The 24,078-nt window shown below is 42.8% G+C and overlaps 1 protein-coding gene across 2 annotated transcripts in view; it reads left to right on the plus strand.

Moving 5' to 3' along the window:
• Window positions 1–346: 346 nt before the first annotated feature.
• The window catches only part of HDX (highly divergent homeobox), a 35,876-nt gene continuing 12,144 nt past the window's right edge, over window positions 347–24,078 (plus strand). For both annotated transcript variants that reach the window (XR_001922433.2, XM_018086466.2), the window contains exons 1-5: window positions 347–661; window positions 4,219–4,365; window positions 7,497–8,615; window positions 12,916–12,969; window positions 22,215–22,361. Coding sequence is in view for 1 of the 2 variants with exons in the window: in XM_018086466.2 (XP_017941955.2) it covers window positions 4,219–4,365; window positions 7,497–8,615; window positions 12,916–12,969; window positions 22,215–22,361 (1,467 nt within the window). In the remaining variant the exon portion in view is untranslated. The remainder of the gene's footprint in view (window positions 662–4,218; window positions 4,366–7,496; window positions 8,616–12,915; window positions 12,970–22,214; window positions 22,362–24,078) is intronic.

The raw sequence follows: 24,078 nt of genomic DNA on the forward strand, positions 1-24,078 counted from the left end.
GGCAGGGAGTTCCCATCTTTGACCTTGTCACTGATCACTCTGGGATCTCCCACATGTCACAGTCCCTGCTTAACACCTGGGCTACATTTACATCTCCTAAACCACCACACATATCAGAGATCTTACCATGCTAAGTTTTTTAATTAGTATTCAGTTTAGAAAGGGAATGAAGAACATCTTCATTCTGTGGGTTCACTGTAGGTTGAGGAGTGGGAGACCCCCAAAGTGAAGAGTTACATGACGTTAGCTGGCCTAGGACACATCCCAGGGGTGAAGGTGCTTTTTCATTTGTCACAGCTTATTCTCTGCACTGTCAAGACTGCAAAACACTTGGCCAAGGCTGCTTTATTTTGCTAGAACAGGCAGATGTTGAATCCTTAAGTACTGCTTTGCCACCTCTGTCTTTTATTGAAGTGAAAATGCAGCTTACAGTCATGGAATTTGTTTGCATAATGCTTTGCCTGATTTTTATTAAATTTCACAGAGTTCTTTTTTGTAACAAACTCTCTTTTCAGTGCCAATGTGTTGCCAACCAGCTGGACACCCGGCTTCCCAAAAGCTCACATGCATGTTTGCTAAGCTTGGCAAGTCAAGATCAAAATGAAATTATGATAAAAATCCATGTGGATTTCTAACTTGGAGTCTGAGGTTCAAGACAAAGGTGAGAAATCCTGAGGCTGGAGTGCTCTGTAGGTGCACAAACTGGGAAAAGGAGTTTGTTTCCTTAGAAGTTACTGAGGTTGTTTTGAATAATGTCTGTGATGAAGGAGTGTGACCTGCTGATTCCCTTGGTACTGATGTGACTGCCTTAATGTTCAGTAATTTTAGCACTTTTTAAGTGATTTCCCGTGTTGGAGAAAATGTAAGACTTAATGTCTTGTTCTAACTACAAAATCTGATGCTAAATAGGTAATACTTCCAAAAAAAATAACCAGTGTAATCCTTTGATGAATCTACCCTGTGTTAATTTGTCTCAGAGACAGTAACATTATGTTCTCACAGATGTTTGAGTGCTCAATGTGGGTCAGTTCCCAGGTGTGAGCAGAACTTGTTGCCTGTGAAGATGGGACATGCAGAGGCAGCTCTTCATTGATTAACTCTGGACTTCATGGTGTTCTAGTGGAGCTTCCAAACATCCAGGAATTGGTTTATTCAACGCAGGGTACTGTTTTAGATATTCAAAATAAGCACTGAAGAATTGCTGATAGCAAACTGATTTCCAGCTGGACTTTAAAGGTGACGTAATATCAGTGAACTTTGCACCTGCCAGAGACAGAGTATTGCCAAACATCCTACACAGTGGTGTAAAATTAGTGGGAAATGGTCCAGAACTCTCTATTGATTTAGGATTCGGTATGTCTAAGACACAAAATGCTTTAATAAATTCTCACCTGCTTAATTGAAGGTTTAGATGTTGGAATGTAAACTCAAGTTATGACTCAGCTGCCATAACTCAGTGTCTGTAGGATCCTGTAATTTAGTTATTTAAATCACTTTCTGATGGCCTCTCACAGATGCCCTGAGCTGGACTCAGCTGGGTTCAAGGCAGAGGGTACCCAGTTGGCAGGTGTAGCTCACAAGTGATTAAAATATACTGCAAAAATGAGTTATTAAACCAGACCATGACCTCTCTGGAGCTTAGCTGGGCCAAGCCTGTCAGACAGTTTATCTGAAGTTCAAGTGATTTAATCAAAATGCTCCACCCTGTCTGTATCTAAATTACAAATGTCAAATGCAACAATGAAAGTGTTTTAACATAGAAGTGACCTTGGATACAGAAATCTCCATAATTAAAAATGTGTCAAGGACCTGTCACACGTCTTCCCTCGAAGGTCATCAGGTCTGACTCTAAAAATTTATCTTGCAATGGGAAGAGTCTTCACTGGAGTTGATGAACTATTTGGAGAGCATGATGTGATGAGCCTGTGGATGGAAGTGCTGAGCTTTGGGATGACACAGCTGGATCTGGGAACGTGGAAGGTTCATAACTATTTCTGATGAGGTTGTTTGTGGGAACTGAGCTCCACTAAATAGTACAGGACCTCTGGCACTGAAAGAGGAGTAGCCAGAAGTGGAAGCTGGGCCCTGCCAATTGTGCAAGAACCACAAAACTGCCTCTTGTGTGTCCTTTAGAAGGGACATAAATCAGTCAGTGGCCATGTCACCGAGTGTATCCACGTGGGACATCTGAAGGCAGTTCCCAACATTATAGAGTAGATTATTATGAACTTTATTGATTTGTTAATGGACTAATAATTATCTCCTCTGCTAATTGCTATAAATTTCTTTAAACAGTAGATTATTCAGAGCCAGAGTCTCCCTTGCCCAGCTCTGGCTGTGACTGAATACCTGTTCTGGGGGAGGCAGAACTCAGGCAAAGCCTGATTTGTCATGTAGCTGGTGGTGCTGCATTTGATAATGCACTGCATTGAGAGGGTGAACAGGAGTTGGGAACAGAGGCAAAAGAGATGATTGAAAAATCATCTTCTGTTTTAACTATTATTTCAAAGAAACAGTAATTTTTACAAATTGATTTTTCTATTGTCTGTTGACATAGAGAGGAAAGTAAACTCTGAAGTCACAGCTCTGGCCTACAAGCATTTTGCTCCAAATTCTAGATATTAATCTTTTTTCTTTATACAGGCCTGTTGAACTCTAACATCCATTACCATTACATAGTGTAATCATCTTGGAGAATAATATGGAAGCAGTTGGGTGTCTGCTCAAGCTTTTGAGCCTTTAATAATTTTATTTGCTCTATATCAGAAAGCATTTCTTGTACAAAGATTAGGTCTATCACCATGCTCCTTTCCATTGAGCGTTTTCAAAAAAAGCTTAGTGGCTGCAAAGGGTTCCCTCATCCCCTTTATTTCCCTACAGGATGATGGTGAGGTTTCTTATTCTTTAGTTTGTTCTGCATTATTATGATACATGTACTGTATTAAAGTGACAGTTTTGCTTCCCAAGGCACAAAGTTGGATGCAGGTTGTTCCTGGCCAGCACTTGCTACATTTTGTTTGGGACAAATAAAGGCCCTGTTCTGGAAATTGGTGATGATTGGGATCTTCTTTCTGATCTCTAACCACAGGATTATATTTTTTGCTTGTAGCAAGAACATGCAGTTCCAGTTTGCCCTCAGGAGTCTGTTCTGCACTTGGTCATATTCAGCTGTGTGCTTTACCAAGCCAGGGTGTGAGATGTCACGTGTAACAAAGCCATATGTGGTTTAATGTGTCCATCAAACTGCTGCCCTGTCCTGGGCCACCTCCTGTCCCCAGGAACAGTGAGATTCTTGGAGGGACCCAGTGCTGGGAACGGGACTGAGGAGTTGCTGCTGGCCCTGGGGGAGCCTGGGGCTGGTCCTGGTTGAGTTCCTCAGCACCACTGTGGACAAACCAAGGAGCAGGAACACATCCTGAGGTCCTGCAGTCAGCATTGGCTCATACCCCTGGAAAACAACCCTTACATGTTCTTAAAAATCCTGATTTCCAGCCTCAGGGTGCAGTTCCACAGGAGCTGGACCTTTCTCAGCCCAGGCTGTGACACAGGCTGTCCCTCCTCTGTTCCTCTGCAGTGTTTGCATTGGGTGGCTCCAGAGCTGCCTAAAGCCCCTCCTGGGGGTGTTTTGCCCCAAGTTGGTCTCCAGTTCTTGATCTTTGTGACTTTACAGCTGGAGGTGCTGGTGCTGACACAGCAGCAGGACCAGCCATCACAGAGGGTAGGATTTGATGAAGGTGGAGACCATGGAAACTTCACTCCTGTCAAACAGTCACCTTTATTTTATCTCGGATTTTGTCTCTTTTCTTGGTAGGTGAGGAGAAACCAGCTGATATTGAATCTGCTGATGTTACTCTGTTTTACCTAATGCCTTTATTTTATTTTATTTTATTTTATTTTTTTAAGGGAGAAACTTTTTCTTTGAAACTAGAGCCTCATGGACTTAACAACACAATGTAATATTTATTTATTTATGAAAAGCTGTCAGTGTTGTTGCAGACTTATAATTCACCTGCTCAGCTTCAGTCTGTCACAAAGGAATCACTAATGCTGACTGTAACAGGTTTTTTTTTTAGAAAGTAAGTAAAAGCATTGGTAAAAGATTCTGTAGAGAAAACATGTCAACCCTTAGTGTTATCACAGGTATAAATGAGAGCCTGTGTATTCTGCAAGTCTTACAGTTTTCATTCCAACTTTCAGAGTATCTTCTTTTATTTCCAGATGAATCTGCGTTCTGTATTTACTGTAGAACAACAAAGGATATTGCAGCGTTATTATGAAAATGGAATGACAAATCAAAGTAAAAATTGCTTTCAGCTCATATTACAGTGTGCACAAGAAACAAAACTGGACTTCAGTGTGGTCAGGGTGAGTACTCAGGCCTTCCAAATTTGTTTGTTAAACTTGTACACATTTATTGCTTTACATAAAATATTTAGAGATGTGGAATCTCTTAACTCCATCATTGCCTTAAATCAGGCTTCAGTGTGTGTATGTGACATGTTTCTTTTTTTAGTTTGTTTTCACTGTAATGTCTTCACATGATTGTTGTATTTAGCAGGGGCCTGGTTGCACAAGGAATAATTTTTGTTTGTCTTTTGCTGGGATTTTTTAAATTAGTCTTTAATAAATTACAAATTAGTTTGCCCTGTACAAACTTTGTGCAATGTATTGTATGAAAGCAAGAAGCAAGGTCATGTTATTAAGAGACTGTTCTTAAGCTAAAGAAGTTTCTATAAGCTGATGTATTTGGGGGAATAATTGTGGAACTATTTCTTTCTCTGTCACACTTGTATTCCACATCACAATCATAAATATTGTGGTCCCTCATGGCTATTTACAGTGAGGACATTCTTTTCTTATAAAACAAGAATGTCACCAGGGCTAACAGGAGCTCTTCCAAAGTCTATGAATTCCACAGGAAGGGAAATAATAATCCCTTTGTGAAACACTAGACACAAAATGGCTCTTGGCCGAGAGCAGAAATAGAAATCATGAAGCATTAGCTGAAAAAATAACAAGGGCAGTGCAGCTCCCAGGAGCTGCTGCAACACTGGACACTGAGGAGGAAGAAGAAGTGAGACCAGTCTGGGTTGTTTTTTATTTGGTTTACCAGTGATATATCGACAACAACAACCCTTCCTGCTCCCTGATTATTACCTGGATTCTCCTCCCTCACAATAGTCTGGAAACATTGAAACTGTCCTTTTGAGCTCTTGGTGGTGGGAAGCTGTGAAAGTCAGCCAGGGATTGAGGCTCCTGGAACAGGCAGACAGTTGTAACAGGAATCTGGATGCTGATGGTGCACTCAGGGCCTGCTCTGCTATTTTTGTGCTGATTGAATGTCCTGGAGGAGGCAGCCAGTCTCTCCTCTCTGGGCAGTCCTCCTTCACTCTCCAGATTTCCTTTCCCTCTCAGTTTCCCTTCCTGCAGTAAAGTATCAGGGCCTTTTTCCTTCAGTTTTATTCCCTTACCGAGCCCTGATTTGCAACCCTTAGAACTTGTGAAGGGTTTTTTTGCCACTTGTGAAGTGCAGTCGAAACAGACCCAGTGTTTGTCCTGCATTTATCATATTTTTGCATGATCTTACCTTTCTCTTCTTTACACCCCTCCTTCCTTCCTCTCTTAATTCCCCCTTTTTTCCTTTTTTTTTTCCCTACAAAACTCTTGGTCAGTGACTAGTTCTCCTTTGTACAACGTCCAGCAAAATGATACTTGGGTTCCAGCTGGCACTTGCAGATATGATTGTAAGAGGAACATGAATTCCCTAAATGCAACTTATACTTCAAATATCGTAACTCCATGAATGCATTCTTTCCCAGAATCAGGATTTCTGCCATCTCATCCCATTGAACTGCATCCAGTCTTTCCAGTCTTGAGCTGGGTTGGAAAGAAAGAAAAGTCCTATTTTCCCATTTATCATTTGGAGTAAACCTCTACAGATCTTATCCTGCAATACATAAAATCTATTCTCCCTTGCAAAATTAGGAAATCTGAAGAGTATTTGTAATCTTTCCAGTCTCCAAGATGGCAAATACTTTGTCTCCTCTCTTCCTTCTTGTGTTCATCATCTGTGGCTTTATTAAGTTTCAGTGTAACCCAGGTAATTCCAGGTAATTTTGCTAACCTTACCTAAGCCTTTGTTCTCTTTTTTTTGTTTTGCCAATTCACTTTAAGCCTTTTGGGGGAGTTCAGGTGGGTGTTTTGGATAAATGATGGGAGTAAGAACTAGGAACACGGTCAGGAGGACTCTCAGCAGAGTCAAATCTGACTTGTGCTGTCTCATGAAGCTGTATTTTATTATTAGTGCTATTAAGGTATTTGCATTTCTTAGAAAGCATTTATTTTCAGGAAAACTGTAAGGAAAACGTTCATATTTTAGTTCTGTACAGTTGGAAAAGTTAGGGATGAAATCTCTTTTCCTGGTCCAAAATTTGCAGTGTCTCCATTCAATTGTAATTTCTCTCTTGAAAGTTTACTGACAGAGCAGAAATTAAAAAAAAAAAGAGTAAAATTTAATCTTCTAAATCTGTTTTATACAGTAAAGGAAAATAACTTGAGGTCTGTGGCTATAAATTCTGTTTTTAAATTGGTTTTTAAGGAGAAAAATGTCATCACTAGTAGCTCAGATTTTACTGCATGTAACAAATTGTGCCTCAAATTAGACATTTTGCAAAATTTGACACACTTTCCCATCTGCTTCAAACCACAGCACGTTTCAACCTGTGCACAACTGCCACAGTACCTGCATTTCTCAAATATTTTTTCCTCTCCTATCTATTACACAAAACCATATACTGTCATTGTTACTGTCAGGAATGTCCATAATGGCAAATTTCAGTTGGAATCTAATCCCTGCAGTCCTGATCTTGTCTATCAGTGTCTTTCAAAAGCAGGTTTTGACCTCAGATCTTGATTTTTGCAGCTGGCAGAGGAGGAATTAGCCCATAGGTCTGAGTACTTCACAAAATTGTTTTCTTCTTTTTCTTCCTCTCCTCCTAATTCCAGAATTGGCAGCTTCTGTTTGAGGCAGATTTGAAGGTCGTATCTCTCAGTTACTGGGTTACAAAAGTTTAGCTCCATACCAGAGTGATGGCTCTGCAATCTAAGGTGCTGAACATTAAAAACTTAAATTTGGGGGGATTAGTCACAGTGGTGACAATGAAACACATCTTGACGGTAATTTTGGGAGAGAAGGCATGATACAGCATCAGGATTTTTGAGAAACTGGGGCTTTGGCACTGAGACTGGGCTTCTCCTGTGTATTAGTGTGTGGACCCCAAGCAGGAGGGGCCTGGATTTCCACTCTGTGTTGTTCAGGCCTGGATTTCCACCCTGTATTGTTCAGACTCTGCATAATCAGTCGATGATTTACATATTTCTCAACTTAGGTCACAACTTGAACACTTAACATTTCACCAGACCTGCTTCAAAACGGAATTGCCTGATTTTTGTGAGTCTTTAATGCCTCGTTTCGTGTTTGCTGTTGTTGTTTGCAGACGTGGGTTGGCAATAAAAGGAGGAAGATGAGCAGCAAGAGCACGGTGGAATCCGGAGGGACCCCCCCAGGGACGGCCCCTGCCACTCCCTCAGTGCCCCCAGAAGTTCGGAACGTGGTCAATATTGCCCGATCCCACAGCCAGCAGTCCTCCTGGACCTCTTCTAATAATGATGTGATAGTGACTGGGATTTACAGCCCTGCCAGCTCCTCGGGCAGGCAGGGATCCACCAAACACACCAACGCTTCCATGGCAGAGATGCACAAAACCTCCATCCCGAGGCTCCCGGGGAAAGGCAACGCGGAGTTCCAGCAGCAGCACATCCCTCTAGGACGACAAGTACCACACTGTAAAAATGCTTCCCTATTAGTAGGGGAAAAGACCATTATTTTATCCAGGCAGACGAGCGTGCTCAATTCTGCAAACTCCATTTACAGCCACACCAAGAAAAGCTACGGCGGCTCCTCGGTGCAGACGGCGGAGCTGGTGTTACCTCAGAAACCCATGATATGCCACAGGCCCTGCAAGGCTGAGCCCGTGGGCTGTCACAGGTCACACAAACCAGAGCACGTGGCTCTGGCATCGCACGGGCCCCACGGGCAGAGGGCTCACCCCAGGGACCCTGCCTGTAGCACCCAGAACCTGGAGATCCGCGAGGTGTTCTCCCTGGCGGTGACGGACCAGCCCCAGAGGATGGTGGCGGGAAGCACGACGCAGAAACATTCCTCTCTGGAGGGCAGCTGCCTGTCCATCGCCATGGAGACGGGGGACGTGGAGGACGAGTACGCCAGGGAGGAGGAGCTGGCATCCATGGGAGCACAAATCCAGAGCTACTCCAGATACTGTGAGAGCAGCAGCTCTGCTCGAGTGGAGAACCAAAGCGCAGCCGTGTCGGGGCCGGGCCGCAGCGGGGGCTGTGGGGCACAGGGGGGCAGTGCCAGGGACCTGCCTGACAGTGTTCTCTACCACAGCAGAGATTACCACCTCCCTGCACGGACCTCCCTGCACAGCACAGCCAGCACAATGTACAGCGGTGCTAATGCATCCAGGAGTACCTTTGCTCCTCATTTTACATCTTCAAGTCAACTGAGGCTGTCACAAAACCAAAATAATTACCAGGTAATCCATCAGTTTATCTCTGTCTTCGAACCTTGAAGCCAAGGTTGTAGATAAATACTGTATACAAATATAATGTAGATAAATGTTATCTCTCAAAGCTGGTGGCTGCTAAGCAATAGGTTCACCTTTCTGCAGGCTTCTACACCTTTCAGTGGAGATAGTTCCTTCTCAAACACAGTGCAGGCAGCACTGCAGGGTGGTGCCACTCTTACCTGTCCAGCTGAGCCCCTGGTAGCTGTATATTGAAGATCAGTGAAGGGTTCATCAATTCAACAGCTAAATTTTGGGTGCAGGAGGGTCATACCCACGAGCTGATGCTCAAACCTGAGCCAGCAATACCCTGGGCTGTTCTGTGTGTGCACACATCACACGTGGCACAAGAACATGGGATGCAGTTGCTCACCCTCATTGATGTCAGCTTGGATTCCTGTACTCCCTGTGCAGGTGCCAGTCTCCTGGAGCTGTGTCTGTGAGGGATTAAGATCTCCTGTGAAGAGTTAACATGATGGGACACACTCAGGGAGCAAATATTCATCCTTTCCTGCAGTGTCTAATTCCAGTAGCAGTTTTACATTCAACCCCTTTATTCCTCACCCTGTACGAAAGTCCCTTTAGTGATCCTGAGGGGAAAATTAAATGCAGATAATTGAAGAAGTAAAAGATGTTCAGAAGAAACTGCAACACTTGACACATTTTTTTTATTATTTGTTATTACTAGGGGAGAGAGAGTTGTGCAGAAAACATCCAAATTGGTATTTTTCATGGATTTTTATGTCATGTGGCATGACATAGCCTAGAGACACTGAGATAAAAGTCTTTTAAGGCTAGCAGGATGTGATCCTGCATGTCTTACCTTCATGCATTGGCCTGTTATTGCCTTTTTAATTTATCCTGAAAATGAACCATGTCAGCACCATACCAGCTTTTCCTGTGCTTTGCTCAGTGGGATAAGGGAGCAGGACTTTGCAGAGTGCTTTTTATTTTTTATTTCCTTTTTTCCTGACTTGTTCCTATCTCATGTGAGGCTGTGAAAGAAACCTCTTGAATCCGAGTAAGTGCCACTTTTCACCGAAATTATTGCTTTTCTTGTTAAACCTGAGGTTTGATGAACAGAGATACTCTGGAGTGAATTCTGTGGAGCAGGTGGGACATCAGACAAGCTGTTCTTCCCTTTCTCCCTTCTCTCACTTAGGCTGTCAGTGTTTGCTGTTACTGTTCTTACTTGAGTTGTAAAATTCATGAAATGCTGTTTTCTTTTGACATCCCAGTTTCATAGGAAAGGAAGGGCTGTAAATGTGCAGATTTGTCCAGTGAAGGGCTGGTAGAAGTGCTTATGGTCAAGTTAAGGACATTTTTCTAAAGTTTCATGAAGTGAAATCCATTAGTGACACCTCCAGCTCTGTGCTCATGGAGCTGATTTCACTCTTGAAAAAAACATCAGAGAGATTTATTTCCTCTGTTTTTATTTTTTTTTATGAAATTTGGAATAACTTTGATTTTTTGGGGGGCAGGGATGGTCTTTTTAAACAGCTGAAACAGTTCATGGTAGGTGGCATTTTATCCATCTGGGTGGTGTGATATAGATCAGAACAAGATCTCTATAACTGTTTTTAGGTTTTTCTTTTACTTCACCCCTGTTATAATGTACCTATTTTTTTGAGAACTGAATTCATCTGTACTTGTTTGACCTCCCTGTCTGCCTCAGGGACCTTGTTCTTTGGATTTGGGAATGCAACTTATATGGAGGGAGCTATTTTTTTTTTCCCATCATATCCCTTTTCATTCCAGAGTTTTAAACCTTGGAAAACCTGAACAAGTTGCTATTACTTCCCTTATTGCTGTGAGCAGGCACCCTGTGAACCTCCTGGCTATTAGAGATTTCATAAGGTGCTGTCTGAATCCTTTTCTTGTAGTCAGTTCATGCTCATTTTATTGCCCATGTTTAGCTAATTTATCCAGCAGCATAGGAATGAAAATCCTTAAACTTGGGGAGATCTTCCTGAATTTAAAAATAGATTAAACTTGAGCTAAATAATTATTGCACTAGTTGGAACATCCAAGCAGATGCTTCTTCAAAGTCAGGACTGTGTGATTTGTGTTTTGATGAAGTAATTACTGTCGTGTATTGGTGAGGTATCTAATTAGCAATTAGTTATAGCTTCCTTACTGGTTCAATTAATCAAATTCATGTTAGTGTAACTTAAGACTAAATTTAATTAAGTGATCAATTTTAATGCCTGAGCAGTTTCAGTAAACAAATTGTTCAACCTTCTTCCTTGTCTTAGTTTGACTTTTAAGTGTGTAGAAGTAGAGAGGCTGTTTGTGCTGTCCTTGAGGCTGAACTGGGGTTTAGTCTTGCTTTCTTCCCCCCCCCCCAAGGGGACAAGAATACTGTTGAAGATGTGTATTTTTAATTACTTTGTTATAAACACTGAAACACAGTATCTAATTTAACCCTATCTCCTTTTGGAGAGCATCCAAAGCCTTTCAGTCAGAATAGATTATGCAGGTATATATATATATTTATTTAATTATAGAGTTGGCTTCAAGGATGCTGCTTTGTAGAATGAGGGGGGAGAACCTGTGAGGTTCCTGCAAAAACACCACATGTGGCCCCAAGCAGTGCTGGGACACAGCAACCAGCTCCTGGTTTGGTCCAGTGCACTGAATTTGGGATATAAAATCTACAGGTGAATTGGGAAAAGATTCTGTAGCACCCTGTATAGTGTAACCCCTTTGATGAAGGGACAGCTCGAGGGCTGCAGCACCTCTGAGTGTCTCTGGCAGATCTGCAGTTTCTGAGGCACAATCTCTGGGTCAGGCATTTCAGGTCATCACTTTTGTAGCTGTCCCAGTTGGACCAGGACTGGAGTTATGCCTGTGGATGCAGAATAATGATCCATCTCACTCTAAAAAATACACACATTCCCCCCCCCAAAAAAAACCTGACTCCAACCCTTCTGCCTTTTTTCATCACAACACTTTAGAATTCTGCCATGCACGTTGTCTTTCAGGCAGTTCTGCTGAGATGAACTTGACTGTATTTGGCCTCCTACCTGTCAGAACCTGTGTGCATTTGTCTTCCTGGCAACCCTTAATGCTCTGCCAGGCTGAGTTTGCTTTATTCACACAGAAAAGCACCTTTTCTTTGTAGCCCCACTTGAAATTTGTGAAGAGGAGCCACCTGGGTGGATGCTCAGGGTGCCTTTACAGGTGTGAAGCTGTCGTGTGGGATATGGGATAGTAATAGATGTAACAAGTTTATACAGAATTTATGACGTGTGTGCAGTGAAGAAATTAATATTTTAGCCTTAAAATCTGATGCAGATTTGCCCTTAGGAAGGGATGGTGCTCATGTCTACCCCCATCAACCCACCTTGTGCTGTAATGAGAAAGTGTCTGACCTTGGGCAACCTCCAAGTGCTTCCAGCTGAAAGCTTGAAGAATAAAAGTGTCTTGTATGCTTGTACCCCAGCCAGCTGTCCCAGGGATGCTGGTTTGGTTGTACTCACGCTGCAGGAGTCATCAGGAGAGCACCTTGCAAGTATAAAAACTATTAGTGGAGTTTGGCTCAGGCAGCAGAACCACACAGGTTTTTCTTCCTCAGATTGCAGATACGACTTGAGATGTATTAATGTAAGAGCTGTGCTTAGTGTCTCAAGCATTGCTTGTCTGCAGCAGAGATGAACATGGAATCCTAAATAAGCCTAAAATATTCCAGGCTATGCCACATTTCAGAGGGCCAGGGAAAACAGTCCGAGATTATTATTTAATAATGTCTGACCTCTGGGAATGATGGGGAAGCAATGGAAATTGAGGCAGCTAACCTTTGCCTTCACACCCCTTCTCTTTCCTTCTCCAACCTGATATCCCTGACTTTTCTGCTAATGCTCAAATCCTTGTCAATCTGACAGTGAACAGTATCGTGATGAACGCGAGAGCATTTTTTCAGAAAGTTTAATTGATGTAGTTTAGAAAACTGTGAGGGCAGTTCTGTTGGACATCAGCCCTTGTCTGACTCGTCTGCTCGTTCCTGCCAGTCTGGGGACAGGCTGAAAGTGAAATCTGGTGAAATACAAGTTTTGAGATTATCTTACCCTCACCCAAAGAAAAACAGTGTTTTAGTCTTAACAGTGAGGCCCAGTGGGACTTTGCTTGTAAATCTTAACCTGTTTCACAGACATTGTTACCTGAATTGAATGTACAGTGCTGAAGTCTTGGGAAGGCTGCTAAGTTTTAGCTCTCACAGCAATTTAAGCTGCTCTTGTTTTCTGTTCTGTTTCCTCCTTGTCCTCTGCAGATTTCAGGAAACCTTACTGTGCCTTGGATTACAGGTTGTTCCAGAAAAAGAGCAGTAAGTACATTTCTATTTAAGTATCTAATGCATCAAGCGAAGCAATGGGAAGTTGATAAAAATGCATTGTTGAAAATGTCAGTTCTATTTACCTTGTGTTGAATTTTTTCCCTTTATACTTGGACTAAAACAAACATTATCTGCAGGTGCAGTGTTTCAGGTGAGGTAAAGTTTGATGTATATCTTTAAAACCAGGCCAAGGTCATAATCCTGTGTGAAGTGATGTGATGCTCAGGTGTGGGAATTGTCTGTTAGGTGAAATATTACATTAGAATTGATGGACTGGGAGTTTGGAGCTCAGAATATGTTTTTTATATTGCAAATAAAATGATTGTTAATTGAGGCAACTGAATGCTTAAGAGAGTAACTCCCTGTGCAGCTTCTGTGCACATGCACAGAATTAGTCTGGGCTGTCTGTAGGAACTTTAAAGTATAATTTCATCCACATACATGTCATTTCACATTAGCAGAATCAGCCAGGTTGCTGTCCTCAATTCCGAAATTACTCCAAACCGTAACACAACAGCTTTTATCAGGGAAAATAAACCTCTGTCCAACTCTTTTGTTTGATTACTTCTCACATTTCTGGCTTCTCTTTGAAGACATTGCAGTTCTGCTTCGTCACCATGAAAATCCCCCCTGAGCCTGCAGGTTGGATGGTACAGCCAAGTTCTCCAGAGGCTGCTCCACCAGATCCAAGGACTAGGGAGGTGTCTGTCATGGAACCCAAACTTACCCATCCAAACCCCCAATCTGTGGAGCTGGCAGTGTCCTGGCAGTGGGTGCTGCTTTGGCAGTGTGAGGTCTGGGGAATGGAAGGTTCTTTGCCATCTCCTGCTGTAACCAGTGGTTTTTTCTTTATTTATTGATTTTGGTTATTCTGTTTAGTCTCCAAAAAGTGTGAGTTTAGTAGTTTCCTGCATAAGTAGGAATCTAAGAACCGTGGCACTGTGTTTTCTCTCAGATTTTTTCCAGGTCTCAGCTGTAGCACTTCCAGTTTCTGCAGACTTTGGTGGTATCACTTATTTCAGTTTACACAGAGAGCACTTCAGAAGAGCATCTCCCAGAGGAACTGGTACTTTCATACAAATCCTGTTGTGCTCAGTCCTTCTTTTCTCTTCCCTAAGTGCTAATTCTCTTGGGTAGGCTTTTTAAAATGTAACTCTTGTCTGGAAGGCACCTTCCCCTCATCACTTAATGACCTTTTAAAGCAGCTGCTGAGTGTCCTCAGTACAGTTTCACTTTTGAAAGGGGGAGGTTTTCCCCCTGCCACCCCATCCACAGCCAACATCTAATTGCAGGGTAGCCCAGGTGGAGTGTGTGAGCTGTCAGGTACATATTCTGCTGCTGAGTTTGTCTTTGGAGTTGACTGTCCTTACTGGGGATCAGGGGGGTGCCAGAGCCAGCTCAGAGTGGGCAGCAGGAGCAGGTGGCTGGGAGTGGGATGTGATGCTGGCCCCTCATTGCAGCACTGGCTGGGTTCCTGGGGCATGGTGATCATGCTGATCCCTGACACAAGCTGGAAAAGACATTTCTGCAGTAAGTTTAAAACCTTCAAGGATGTGGAGGTGCCTGTTTATTAATCATACAATCATTAAGGTTTGGAAGGACCTTTAAGATCATTGAGTTCAGGTGCCAGCACAGCACCACCCCCATGTTCACCACTAACCAGGTGCCCAAGTGCCACATCCACACACTTTTTTTAAACACTTGCAGGGCTGGTGACTCCTGAGCAGCCTGTGCCAGGGCTTTCCATGAAAAATATGTCCTAATATCCAACCTCACCCTCCCCTGGCACAGCTTGAGGCCGTTCCCTCTCCTCCTGTCCCTTGTTCCCTGGGAGCAGAGCCCGACCCACCCAGCTCCCCCCTCCTGTCAGGGAGTTGCAGAGCCAGAAGGTCCCCCCTGAGCCTCCTTTTCTCCAGGCTGAGCCCCCCCAGCTCCCTCAGCTGCTCCTGCTGCTCCAGCCCCTTCCCTGGACCTGCTCCAGCCCCTCAATGTCTTCCTTACAGCGAGGAACCATTAAGAGTGGTTATTAGGGAATTCTTTTTCCTTAGACCTTTACCCCTGTATATTTTTAATCAATAAAATGCATAAACCCATTGGTTAATACAATCTAGTTTGACAACATCAGTGTCCAGGTTTGTGCAGGCACTTTCCCAGTTGGAATGCAGAATCAGCCTTCCTAAGGAAACAGGGTTAGGACCTGGCACCCTAAAACTGCTGTGTACAGGCAGGTGTAAGACAACAAACAGAGAGAAGCAGCTTCTACTTCCTAAAAAACTTCAGTTTCAACTGTGAAATCCTTTTGAAGAAAGGGTGTGAGGGAACAAAAATAGAATGGCTGGAGTTGTAGAAGTGCCATTATGGCAATTACTGCCATTCAAACAGGAAAAAGGCTAATCTGGATTTTGTTTAAAATGGAGAAGATCGTCTTTTAGATGCTCTGAATTTTTAGTCTTTTGCCTTGATGTTTTGTTTTCCTTGTCCTGTCCTTCAGCTGCATCAGGAGAGAAATAAAAGCTGTGCAGTTCTGCAGAAACTCTTTCTCTCTGCTGGAAGATGATGTAATCCTGATTGTTAATGAATATTAGTCTAGAAATATCACCCTCTCAGTTACTCACGAGAGGGCCTTTGGAAGTTACAGAGTTCTGTGTTCTGTCCTGGTGCATGTGCATTGGCCTTTACAAATGCATTGATTTTTGGTTTTTCACAGGGTGGTGGAAGGGTAACAAGGATTCAAAAATAGCAGTAGAGATATTGGTTAAAGAGCATTAAAAGGGGGAAAATATCTTCACTTTTGCCCTTAGATTTAAGTCTAGTGTGTGTGACTGTGTTTCAGCTCTGTGTCATCTGAGGTCCCAGCAGACTGGTTAGTGTTTGGGGTCCATTAAATATGTTGGTATGATATGGAAAACATTTGTCACACAGGTGATGGCTCTGGGTAAGCTGTGCCTTAGCTGTGAAGTTTTATTTTGGGGGGAAAGAGGGGTTTAGATTTGCCCAGAGCTTCAGCCTGGGGTCTGTGGACTCTCAGTCTGACACGTATTTGGGGAGGGGAAGTACCTGAAATGGGTGGAGAGAGTTCCTGTGCTGAATTTTGATTTTAAATTACTCTTTGCTCATGGCCTGTTTGAATAAAACTCTGGAGACAGTGGCATTAAAGTGTCCCCCCTTGGAGTCCTCCTGCCACAGGAGGAGAGCAGTGGGCACACTTTGGGTCAGGGGAGGAGCTGCTCTAACTCAGGTCGGTGTGAGACCTCCACCAGTTCCATGGCACATCCGTGGGCATGGGGAATACAGCTGGATTGTGGGGGGGAGACAGCAGTGGAACTGCTGAGGAAAATGCTCCTTGGAGTGGGTCTGAAAGGCCCCTGAAAACTGTCTGCTGCTGTAAGTGGATGTGAGCTGGAGAAAAAATACCTTGGAGCAGCTTTACAGTGAAGCCCCCACAGGGATTAAAGCTGCCTGGAGTCAGAGGGCACCTCAGCTGTGCCTTTTTGTTTTCAGACTACACCAACATGAAGTTCTCTTCACCTGTTCAGATTCCTCTGCTCTCCCAGGAGGGAAGAAAAGTGGTTTAGTGAAGTTGCTTGGAGCATGTCTGAGTGAGACAGTTGGGATCTTCAGGGAGGGAGATGAACCAAGCTGAGGGTCTCCACAGGTCTGGGTGGGAAGCTGTCCTTGTTCATACTTGGTGTCTTTGGGAATATTGGTTAATGTGTTTCCTCCTCCTGGGAAATATTTCACCACCTATCTCAAGATACTTCTCCATGAGATGATCCAGAGCATGTCCTGGCCTTCCTCCCAGGAACAGCACCTTTGTCCAGCAGCAATCCTCAGGGAATGCAAAGGGAGAGCAAGTCTGGTCATCATTGCAGACAAAATACATCTTTTTATTTATTATATGACATGCTGCACCAAAGTGCCACAAACCACCTTGGCTTATTGTGTGCCATGAACCTGCAGGCCAGAAATATGTCACACCTGGGCAGGGGTTGTAAAAGAGACTTTCTGGTCTAATGTGAGGAAGTTATTAATAGATTAAGTAAGAATCATGATAATTACCATCTAAAAATCAGTTTACTTTGGGGCTGAATGTTCAGTATTTAACAAACTAGTTCAAAATCTCAAGAAGAAGGGCAAATTTTCAGTTTGTGTGGATTGAGGGTTGGTTTGGAAATTGCAGAGTGAGATGACTGGGGTTCAGAGTATGATTTTTTTTGGCTAGACTGTTCATTGCACTGATACCTCTTTTTTCTTTTTTCCTTTTCTTTCATCTTCTTAGCTGAGTTTGGTTTAGAAACAGATATTAACAGAATATGTATAATTTTGGCTGAGTGTTGAAGCTCATGAGAGAGTTACAGCTCTTCTCACACCGGGGTCCTGTGAAATATTGATGAGTTCTGCTTCCATCAGAGCAAACTTCAGGCTTCCCCAGCCAGTGGGAAAGGATGCAAACCATCTCTGGGGCAGAAATCTAACAGTGTGTGCCCTAAGAGTGTGTCAGCAGTAAGAGTTTAAGGTGCCTTCAGATGCTGCTTTTCCAAAGTCCTTTGTGCCTGAAGTTTGTGCAGCTGTGTGTGAGCAGCAGGATTGGGGTGTCACTGACATGGGGGCACTGGTGAAACCTGAACCTAAAACCTCAGACTGAAGGAATGTGGCATCTGGCACAGCTTTAATGAGGTTAAATATCTTGGTAGTGTTAGGGGACAATGCAGACCTTCAGAATTTGTATATGGGAAATCAAGAAATAATAAACAAGAGTAAGATTTATATTAAATGATACAGATGGGAAAGGGGAAACCATAGTAAAATGGGTCAGAAATAACCATTAATATATATAAATAAGATCTTGAGGTAGGAATTGATAATCCCTGGAAAAAATCAGACATTAATTAGTGTCAGGGCTCAGAGAGCTGAACGATGGTGTCATTGGGAAGGAAAAACTGACAGGGTGCTTGTACAGAAGAATCTGGGATTTGTTCATACCTTGAATGCTGTGCTCGCTTCTGATCTTCCCATCCCTCCCAAAATACAACAGAGGAGCAGTGACAGGGATCAAAGGCACGGAAAATTTGTTGTGAGAGGTTTGTTTGCTAAAAATAACCATTACCTCAGCCCATTTCATCACCAAGCATCAGAACTGAATGTTGATTTAATGTGATTTCACTGCAGTTTAAATGAACCCAACACACAGTGCTCAGCTGCACCATAAATGCAGTAGTTACTACATTTATATTAAACCCCCAGTTCTCTCGTTTTTTACCATGCCTTTGATTAATAATCTGAGATTTGTGTATAGCTTTTGTGCACGTGGCCTGAAACATTTTCAACTCATGCATAAAACTGGATGTAAAAAAGCAGGATCTAATAAAAGGCAGGATAAGGACACTCCACTGCCGGGCAATTATTCATCCCAATTATAGGCACCGGATTTGCACCACAGATCCTGCCTGCACAGTGGGTGTGATGAGGGGTCGGCCCAGTGCCAGGAATGTCTATAATAAACTGGGTCATCTCTTCCAAGGATGTTGTTGTTACACTTGGGAGGTCGGGGGATAAGCCGGGTTTAACCCTGCGCGCGGCAGAACTGCTGATTCAATTTGCTCGCCAGGATTGCTTTTCCTTGGGAATTGAGAGGCTGCTTTCTGCTGGAAGAAGCCTCTCCTGATTTTTTTTAACTGTGGACAACAAAAGTGGTCAATGTGAAGAATTCAGCCAACAGCCAACACTGCTGGGAGTAAAGCCGAGCCTCGAATGGGCAAACCCGAGATCTGAAGAGAGGAAATGAGAATTGAATTCATAGTTTGATTTAATGAAGTAAAAATAAGAACTGAATTACTGCCTTGTCTTCATCTGTAGAAAGTATTGCTATAAATATGAAGCTTTTCAATATTATGGGGTTTTTTCCCCATAACTGTGAATATTAAGATAGGACTTGAGTTTTTCCTCTTGCTTCCTCAGTTCCTCTGATGATATTAAGCATGAGAAGGTTGATGGAAGCATAGTTACCTGTTCAATGTAGAAATTCTACCCTTTGTTCTCTCACAAAAGTCATTGACTGTTGTAAAAGCATTATGTAATTTTTAAGCAGTTTATAATGCAGGAGTCAAACTTGAGTATAATCCATGTCAAGGGGATGATCCTGTAATTGAAGGTAGTTTGTGATTTTCTCTAAGAAATTGCTGATTAAGGCACATGGCACAGCATGTTACATGAAGGCAGTTAATCTGGATCTGAAATTTGGGCATGCTGAAGTGTTATTAACATCCAGAGAGCTTAAGGGCTGACACTGAGCCCAGGATGATGGTGCAGCAAAGGAGAGCAGGGTGTGGAAATGATCATCCTTTGAGGTCTCTGTTCTCCATTTCCTCTGTGCCCCGTGATGGGTGTCAGGGTGGTTCCTGTACTGCTGGGATGAGGGACAGGATGAGGTGCCTGGTGTGGCAGCAACTGCAACAGCAAAAAGCAAAAATACACATTGTCAGCTGAAACACTGGGGATTGTTTTTGAAAAGGAGGTAAAAAAAAATCCTCCTATTTTTTTCCCCCTTTCATTTCCACAGCAAGCAGCTGCAAAAGACCTTTTTGAAAGTGTAGCTACAGGAGACTTCTCTAAACTTTAAAACATCTGCTTTGATCTAAACTGTTGAGACTGACTCTACAGCCCTGGTCCTGGAGCAAAATTTTATAGCCATTGTGAGGTGAAAACCGTTGAATGGTGATGTATCTAATAAGATTTTTATTGAAACATTTGTAGTAGATGATCAGAATTAACATCCACCCATCTAAAATGGAAAAGATGTGAGACTGCATTTTTAAGTAAAAGTTTTGAAGGTCAGGTGGCTGCTGCTTTCTTCTTGTACTGATTAAGTAAAAGCTGAGCAGGCTCTGCACCCTTCCTGAGCACCATCCCTTTGGTAACTTGAGTCAGTCACTGTGTGTCTTTGTCCAGTGCAGGATCCTCTTGCATCTCACATTCCTGTTGGCCAGTTCTTCCCTGGGTTCTTTCAGTACAAGCATTTCTGAGATAATTGGAAAATCACGTGGCAAACAGAAACCTGAGCTCCCTCCAGCAGCAGCTGCTCTTTCTTTGGGTTTTGTTCTAATTTGACCAACACAACAAACCTCAGTGGGAGAAGACAACCCTGAGTGGAGCTGCTCCCTTCCCTGGGCAGTAACATCAGACTGGTTTCTTTTTGCTTCTCCCATTTCACCCCTCTGCTGGGAGGGGGAATGTGCACAGTGTGTTCCAGGGGGTCCTTTAGCTGGGCATGTTGTGTTTTGTGCTCCCACTGAGCACAGATCACAGTGAGCTGGGAGTTCCCTGTCAGTGGTTGCAGCAGTGCTGTCACTGAGCTCTCCAGAACCAACAAGAAATGTTATTTATTTATGTTTCAAAAACACTCAGTGTCCTTTGGAAGGTGAGGTTGCCCTGAGCATTCAGGGATGCAGGCCAGGCCGGGGTTTCTCCGTGTATTTGGGGTGTTGGTATCACTCTCCTTTCTACCTTCCCTTTTCTCAGCTCCCCCACCACAGAGCAGTCCTTTTAGAAATCAATCTATTTTGCCAGCAGCCATAAAAGGAGCTGTTGCTGCAGTGATCCAGGAGATAACTACACTTTTGTTCCTTGGAAAGGGCTTGTAGGTAGGAGCAGCTCAGGTCAGGTGTGCCAGGAGCACGACTCGGCTCAGGGTGAACGGGCACCAGGGATTTGGCTTAGCTGCACTTTGCTCAGCCTGGAGCACTCTTGAAATGTGCCAAGTGGATTCCTTTTGGATGAGAATAGCCTGGAGCTTGCTGTCTGGGAGCATCTCCTGTGCTGTGGCTGCTCAGGGTGTGCAGGAGGCAGGAGAGGGGCTCCGGCTGTGCTGTGTCCATGGATGCTCCACTCTGCCCCTGGGTGCCATCAGCCAAGGATGGGTGGGATGGAAACAGCTTCTGTCATTCTGGACTTGGATGGATGAAATGATAGCCAGGAAAAACTCCTGAGTGCCTGGTTGCAGTTAATAATCATAGAATCGTGGAATTGTGACAGTTGGAAAAGACCTCAAAAGTCATCGAGTCCAAACAGACCATATTTGAATATACCTGGTACATTTATTACTGTGGCACCCAGGATTATTTTAAGGAGATAAGGGTTTGATACCCCTATTTCATGTTCAACATTAAGGTGATTCAAGTACTTCTAACATTTTTTTTAAAAAGTGATTTTCAAAAGAAGAAAATTGTAAGGATTACCATATTCTGAAGGTTAACAAAAGCTAGAACTGGTAACTCTACAAGGTTGTCAAATGATCCTATTTCTGCAAAATTCCCTTTTACTCCATTTTAAAATTATTTCATTCTAACTTTTCACAGTTTTTTAAATGAGCAAACACAGATTTCAGCTATTGCAGTCGTGAACAAAATGAACTAGTGAAATAATGACAATTGGGCTACACGGGCTACAGCTTCACAGTGCAGACTTTGTGGTTGTATTTCTGTACTCTGAGTAGCAGGAGAGGTGACAGACATGGGTTGGTGTAAAGAAACTAGATTTTAGTTAAAATTCTGGGTGACAAGCTTTTGATAAAGGTTGGAAGCTCTACCAGAGAAATACACTCTGTGCCCACCCCAGTTCAAGCAGTGATGTTCAGGAGTTCTTTTGCAGTGTTACTCCTTTTATCAGTGATCCACTATCACGTATTTTGATAAGTGTAGACAAAGAGTTTGGGAACTCTCAGATAACAGTGGAACCAATTTAACTCAAGCTTCCCAAATAAACATTAAAGTATTCCCTTTAGGAAGTCAGAATCCTTTGAATTATGCATGTATTGTAGTTTGCAGTAAGATAAAAGAACTTTAGGGGGGGGGGAGGGTGAGAAACTTGAAAAGCCTTAAGGAGTAATTTGCATAAATTGGGTGGAGAGAGTAAACAGCACAAGGGGAAAAAAGTTCTTTTCAGTAAGGCCTTATAGGATGAGATAAAAAAAATGACAAAAAAAATCAGGTGGAGTCGAAACAAAGCTGAAGTGCTTTAAACCTGCCACTGCCTTTAAAGCAAATCCCAGGGAACTCTGAACTGCCCTGAATAAAAAACCCCAAACTTTAAAAAAATAAACTCTTAAGGGAGAGCTAAAAGAGAAGAAGAGCCATGGAGACAGTACCACTTATGTCTTACTGTACATGAGACCTCTGGCAATGAAATGGGATAAGCAGATTTTTTTTTTAAACCTTAACAGTGTGTTTTTTATCTTGCAGTTACAGGACCGCACACAATTTAGTGACCGAGACTTAGCCACCCTAAAGAAATACTGGGACAATGGCATGACCAGCCTGGGCTCAGTCTGCAGAGAGAAAATTGAAGCTGTGGCTGCAGAATTAAATGTTGACTGTGAAATAGTGCGGGTAAGAAATCCAGAGTCTTCCCTTATCTTGTCGCTGGAGCAAAAATAGGACAGATGAAAGGCTTTAAAAATTTCATGAGGAAGCTTGAAATAGATATCACGTATTACATAATGAATGACCACGCTGGGAAGTGCTCTCCTGCTCTTTCTGCATCTATATATAGCACAAGCCCTCAGGTAAGATCTTATTGATCAGCAGCAGAAGCAGCACTACAAGCTGTTTGACATCCTCTGGAGTAAGATTTTAAGTAGAAATGTTTCGTTTTGTAGGGAGATCCTAGAAGACTGAAAGGTGCTATTTATATTGCTATTAAGATACCAAAAAAAGACTTTTCTGTAGACAAAGGGAAAGGATTTCTCATTCATGCTTATAGGAAAAAAACACGTGAAAGAAAATGCTCCAAAACAGGAAAAAAACTATTTAACAGGAGTGTCTTCAGGGCAGGCTGAGATGTGATGGATAGCACAGGGCACTGTGAACAATTCTGGGTTCAGTTTGATAGTCCATGTGGGTGTGGCTGAGGAGGGATTGCTTTACAAGGTACAGGGGTGGTGGAGATCACCTGACTCCCAAGAACACCCCACATCATCTCTTCCAGAGGCTGGGAAGTTTGGTACAGCCTCAGTTGATGCCACTGTGTCCCAGATGAGCAGAGATACAGCATCACTCTCCAGCTGGGGGTCTCAGTCACTCAAGGTGTGTCCATCCTCAGGAAAGAGTCTGGCTGTCCTTCAGTCCGACAAAAACATGACAAGAGCCCCCATAACAAGCAGGACATTTATGATCAGTCCTTTCAGTCTCCATCCTCTTTTTCCACCTCGTTCCTAAATTCCTGACATTGCTGCAAAAGCAGAGCTGGGAGCCCTTATTGAAACCCTCCTGTTGGGGAGGCCTCTGGGTTGGAACATCAGAATGGTACCAGAGCTACTCTCAGTGTTAACACAGATCTGATTATTTACTTGTTTGCCTGAATCCTAAAAAACTAAACTGTACTTTTGGAGGCTGAAAAGAATTACTCTTTTCTCTGTAGAGAACAAAGCTGCTCCCTATTTCCCAAGCTCTTCAGTTTGCTTTCTGAAAGGTGGAGCTGTTCCCACTGCCAGCATCTCCTGGACATGACACAGCTCATCTCCAGGACAGTGACATCCATGCTCCTTTAGTTTGTTCCCTTAGGAATCACACAGGGGGACACTGTGAAGTTCTGTACATACCTTTAATCTGCTGCAATGCTTTTGTCCTCAGGGCAGGGCTCTGGCATAACCTGTATCAAAACACACACAAATGAAGGAAAAAAAAGATATCTTTTCTTCTTTATTGTTACCAGAGTCTGCCCCACCTCTGACTCTGGTTCCTCTATATGGCAGACTTGGGAATTGTAGCAAGAATTGTGATGTAAAAAATAAATGCAGCATATATAAAGTAGTACTGAGTATCCATATAAACCCAACTGCACATACATATATAAATATATATATATATATATACACATATTTGGGTTTATATATATATATATATGTATGTGTGTGTGTATAAAAAATAACACCCACAGCAAATTTAAATATGTGAACTCCGGCCAAAACCTCTTTAACTTAAAATATTTCTCTGTTTTACATTATAATTATGGCTGATTACATTTTGTTTTGGGTTCTTTGTTTTGTGGGGGTTTTTTTTTGTTTGGTTTTTTTTTTACACATTTTTATTAATTCATAGAAGAATA

Source organism: Manacus vitellinus, unplaced genomic scaffold, assembly GCF_001715985.3.
Source record: "Manacus vitellinus isolate BGI_N305 unplaced genomic scaffold, ASM171598v3 scaffold_95_pilon, whole genome shotgun sequence".
In the NCBI taxonomy this organism is placed as follows: domain Eukaryota; kingdom Metazoa; phylum Chordata; class Aves; order Passeriformes; family Pipridae; genus Manacus; species Manacus vitellinus.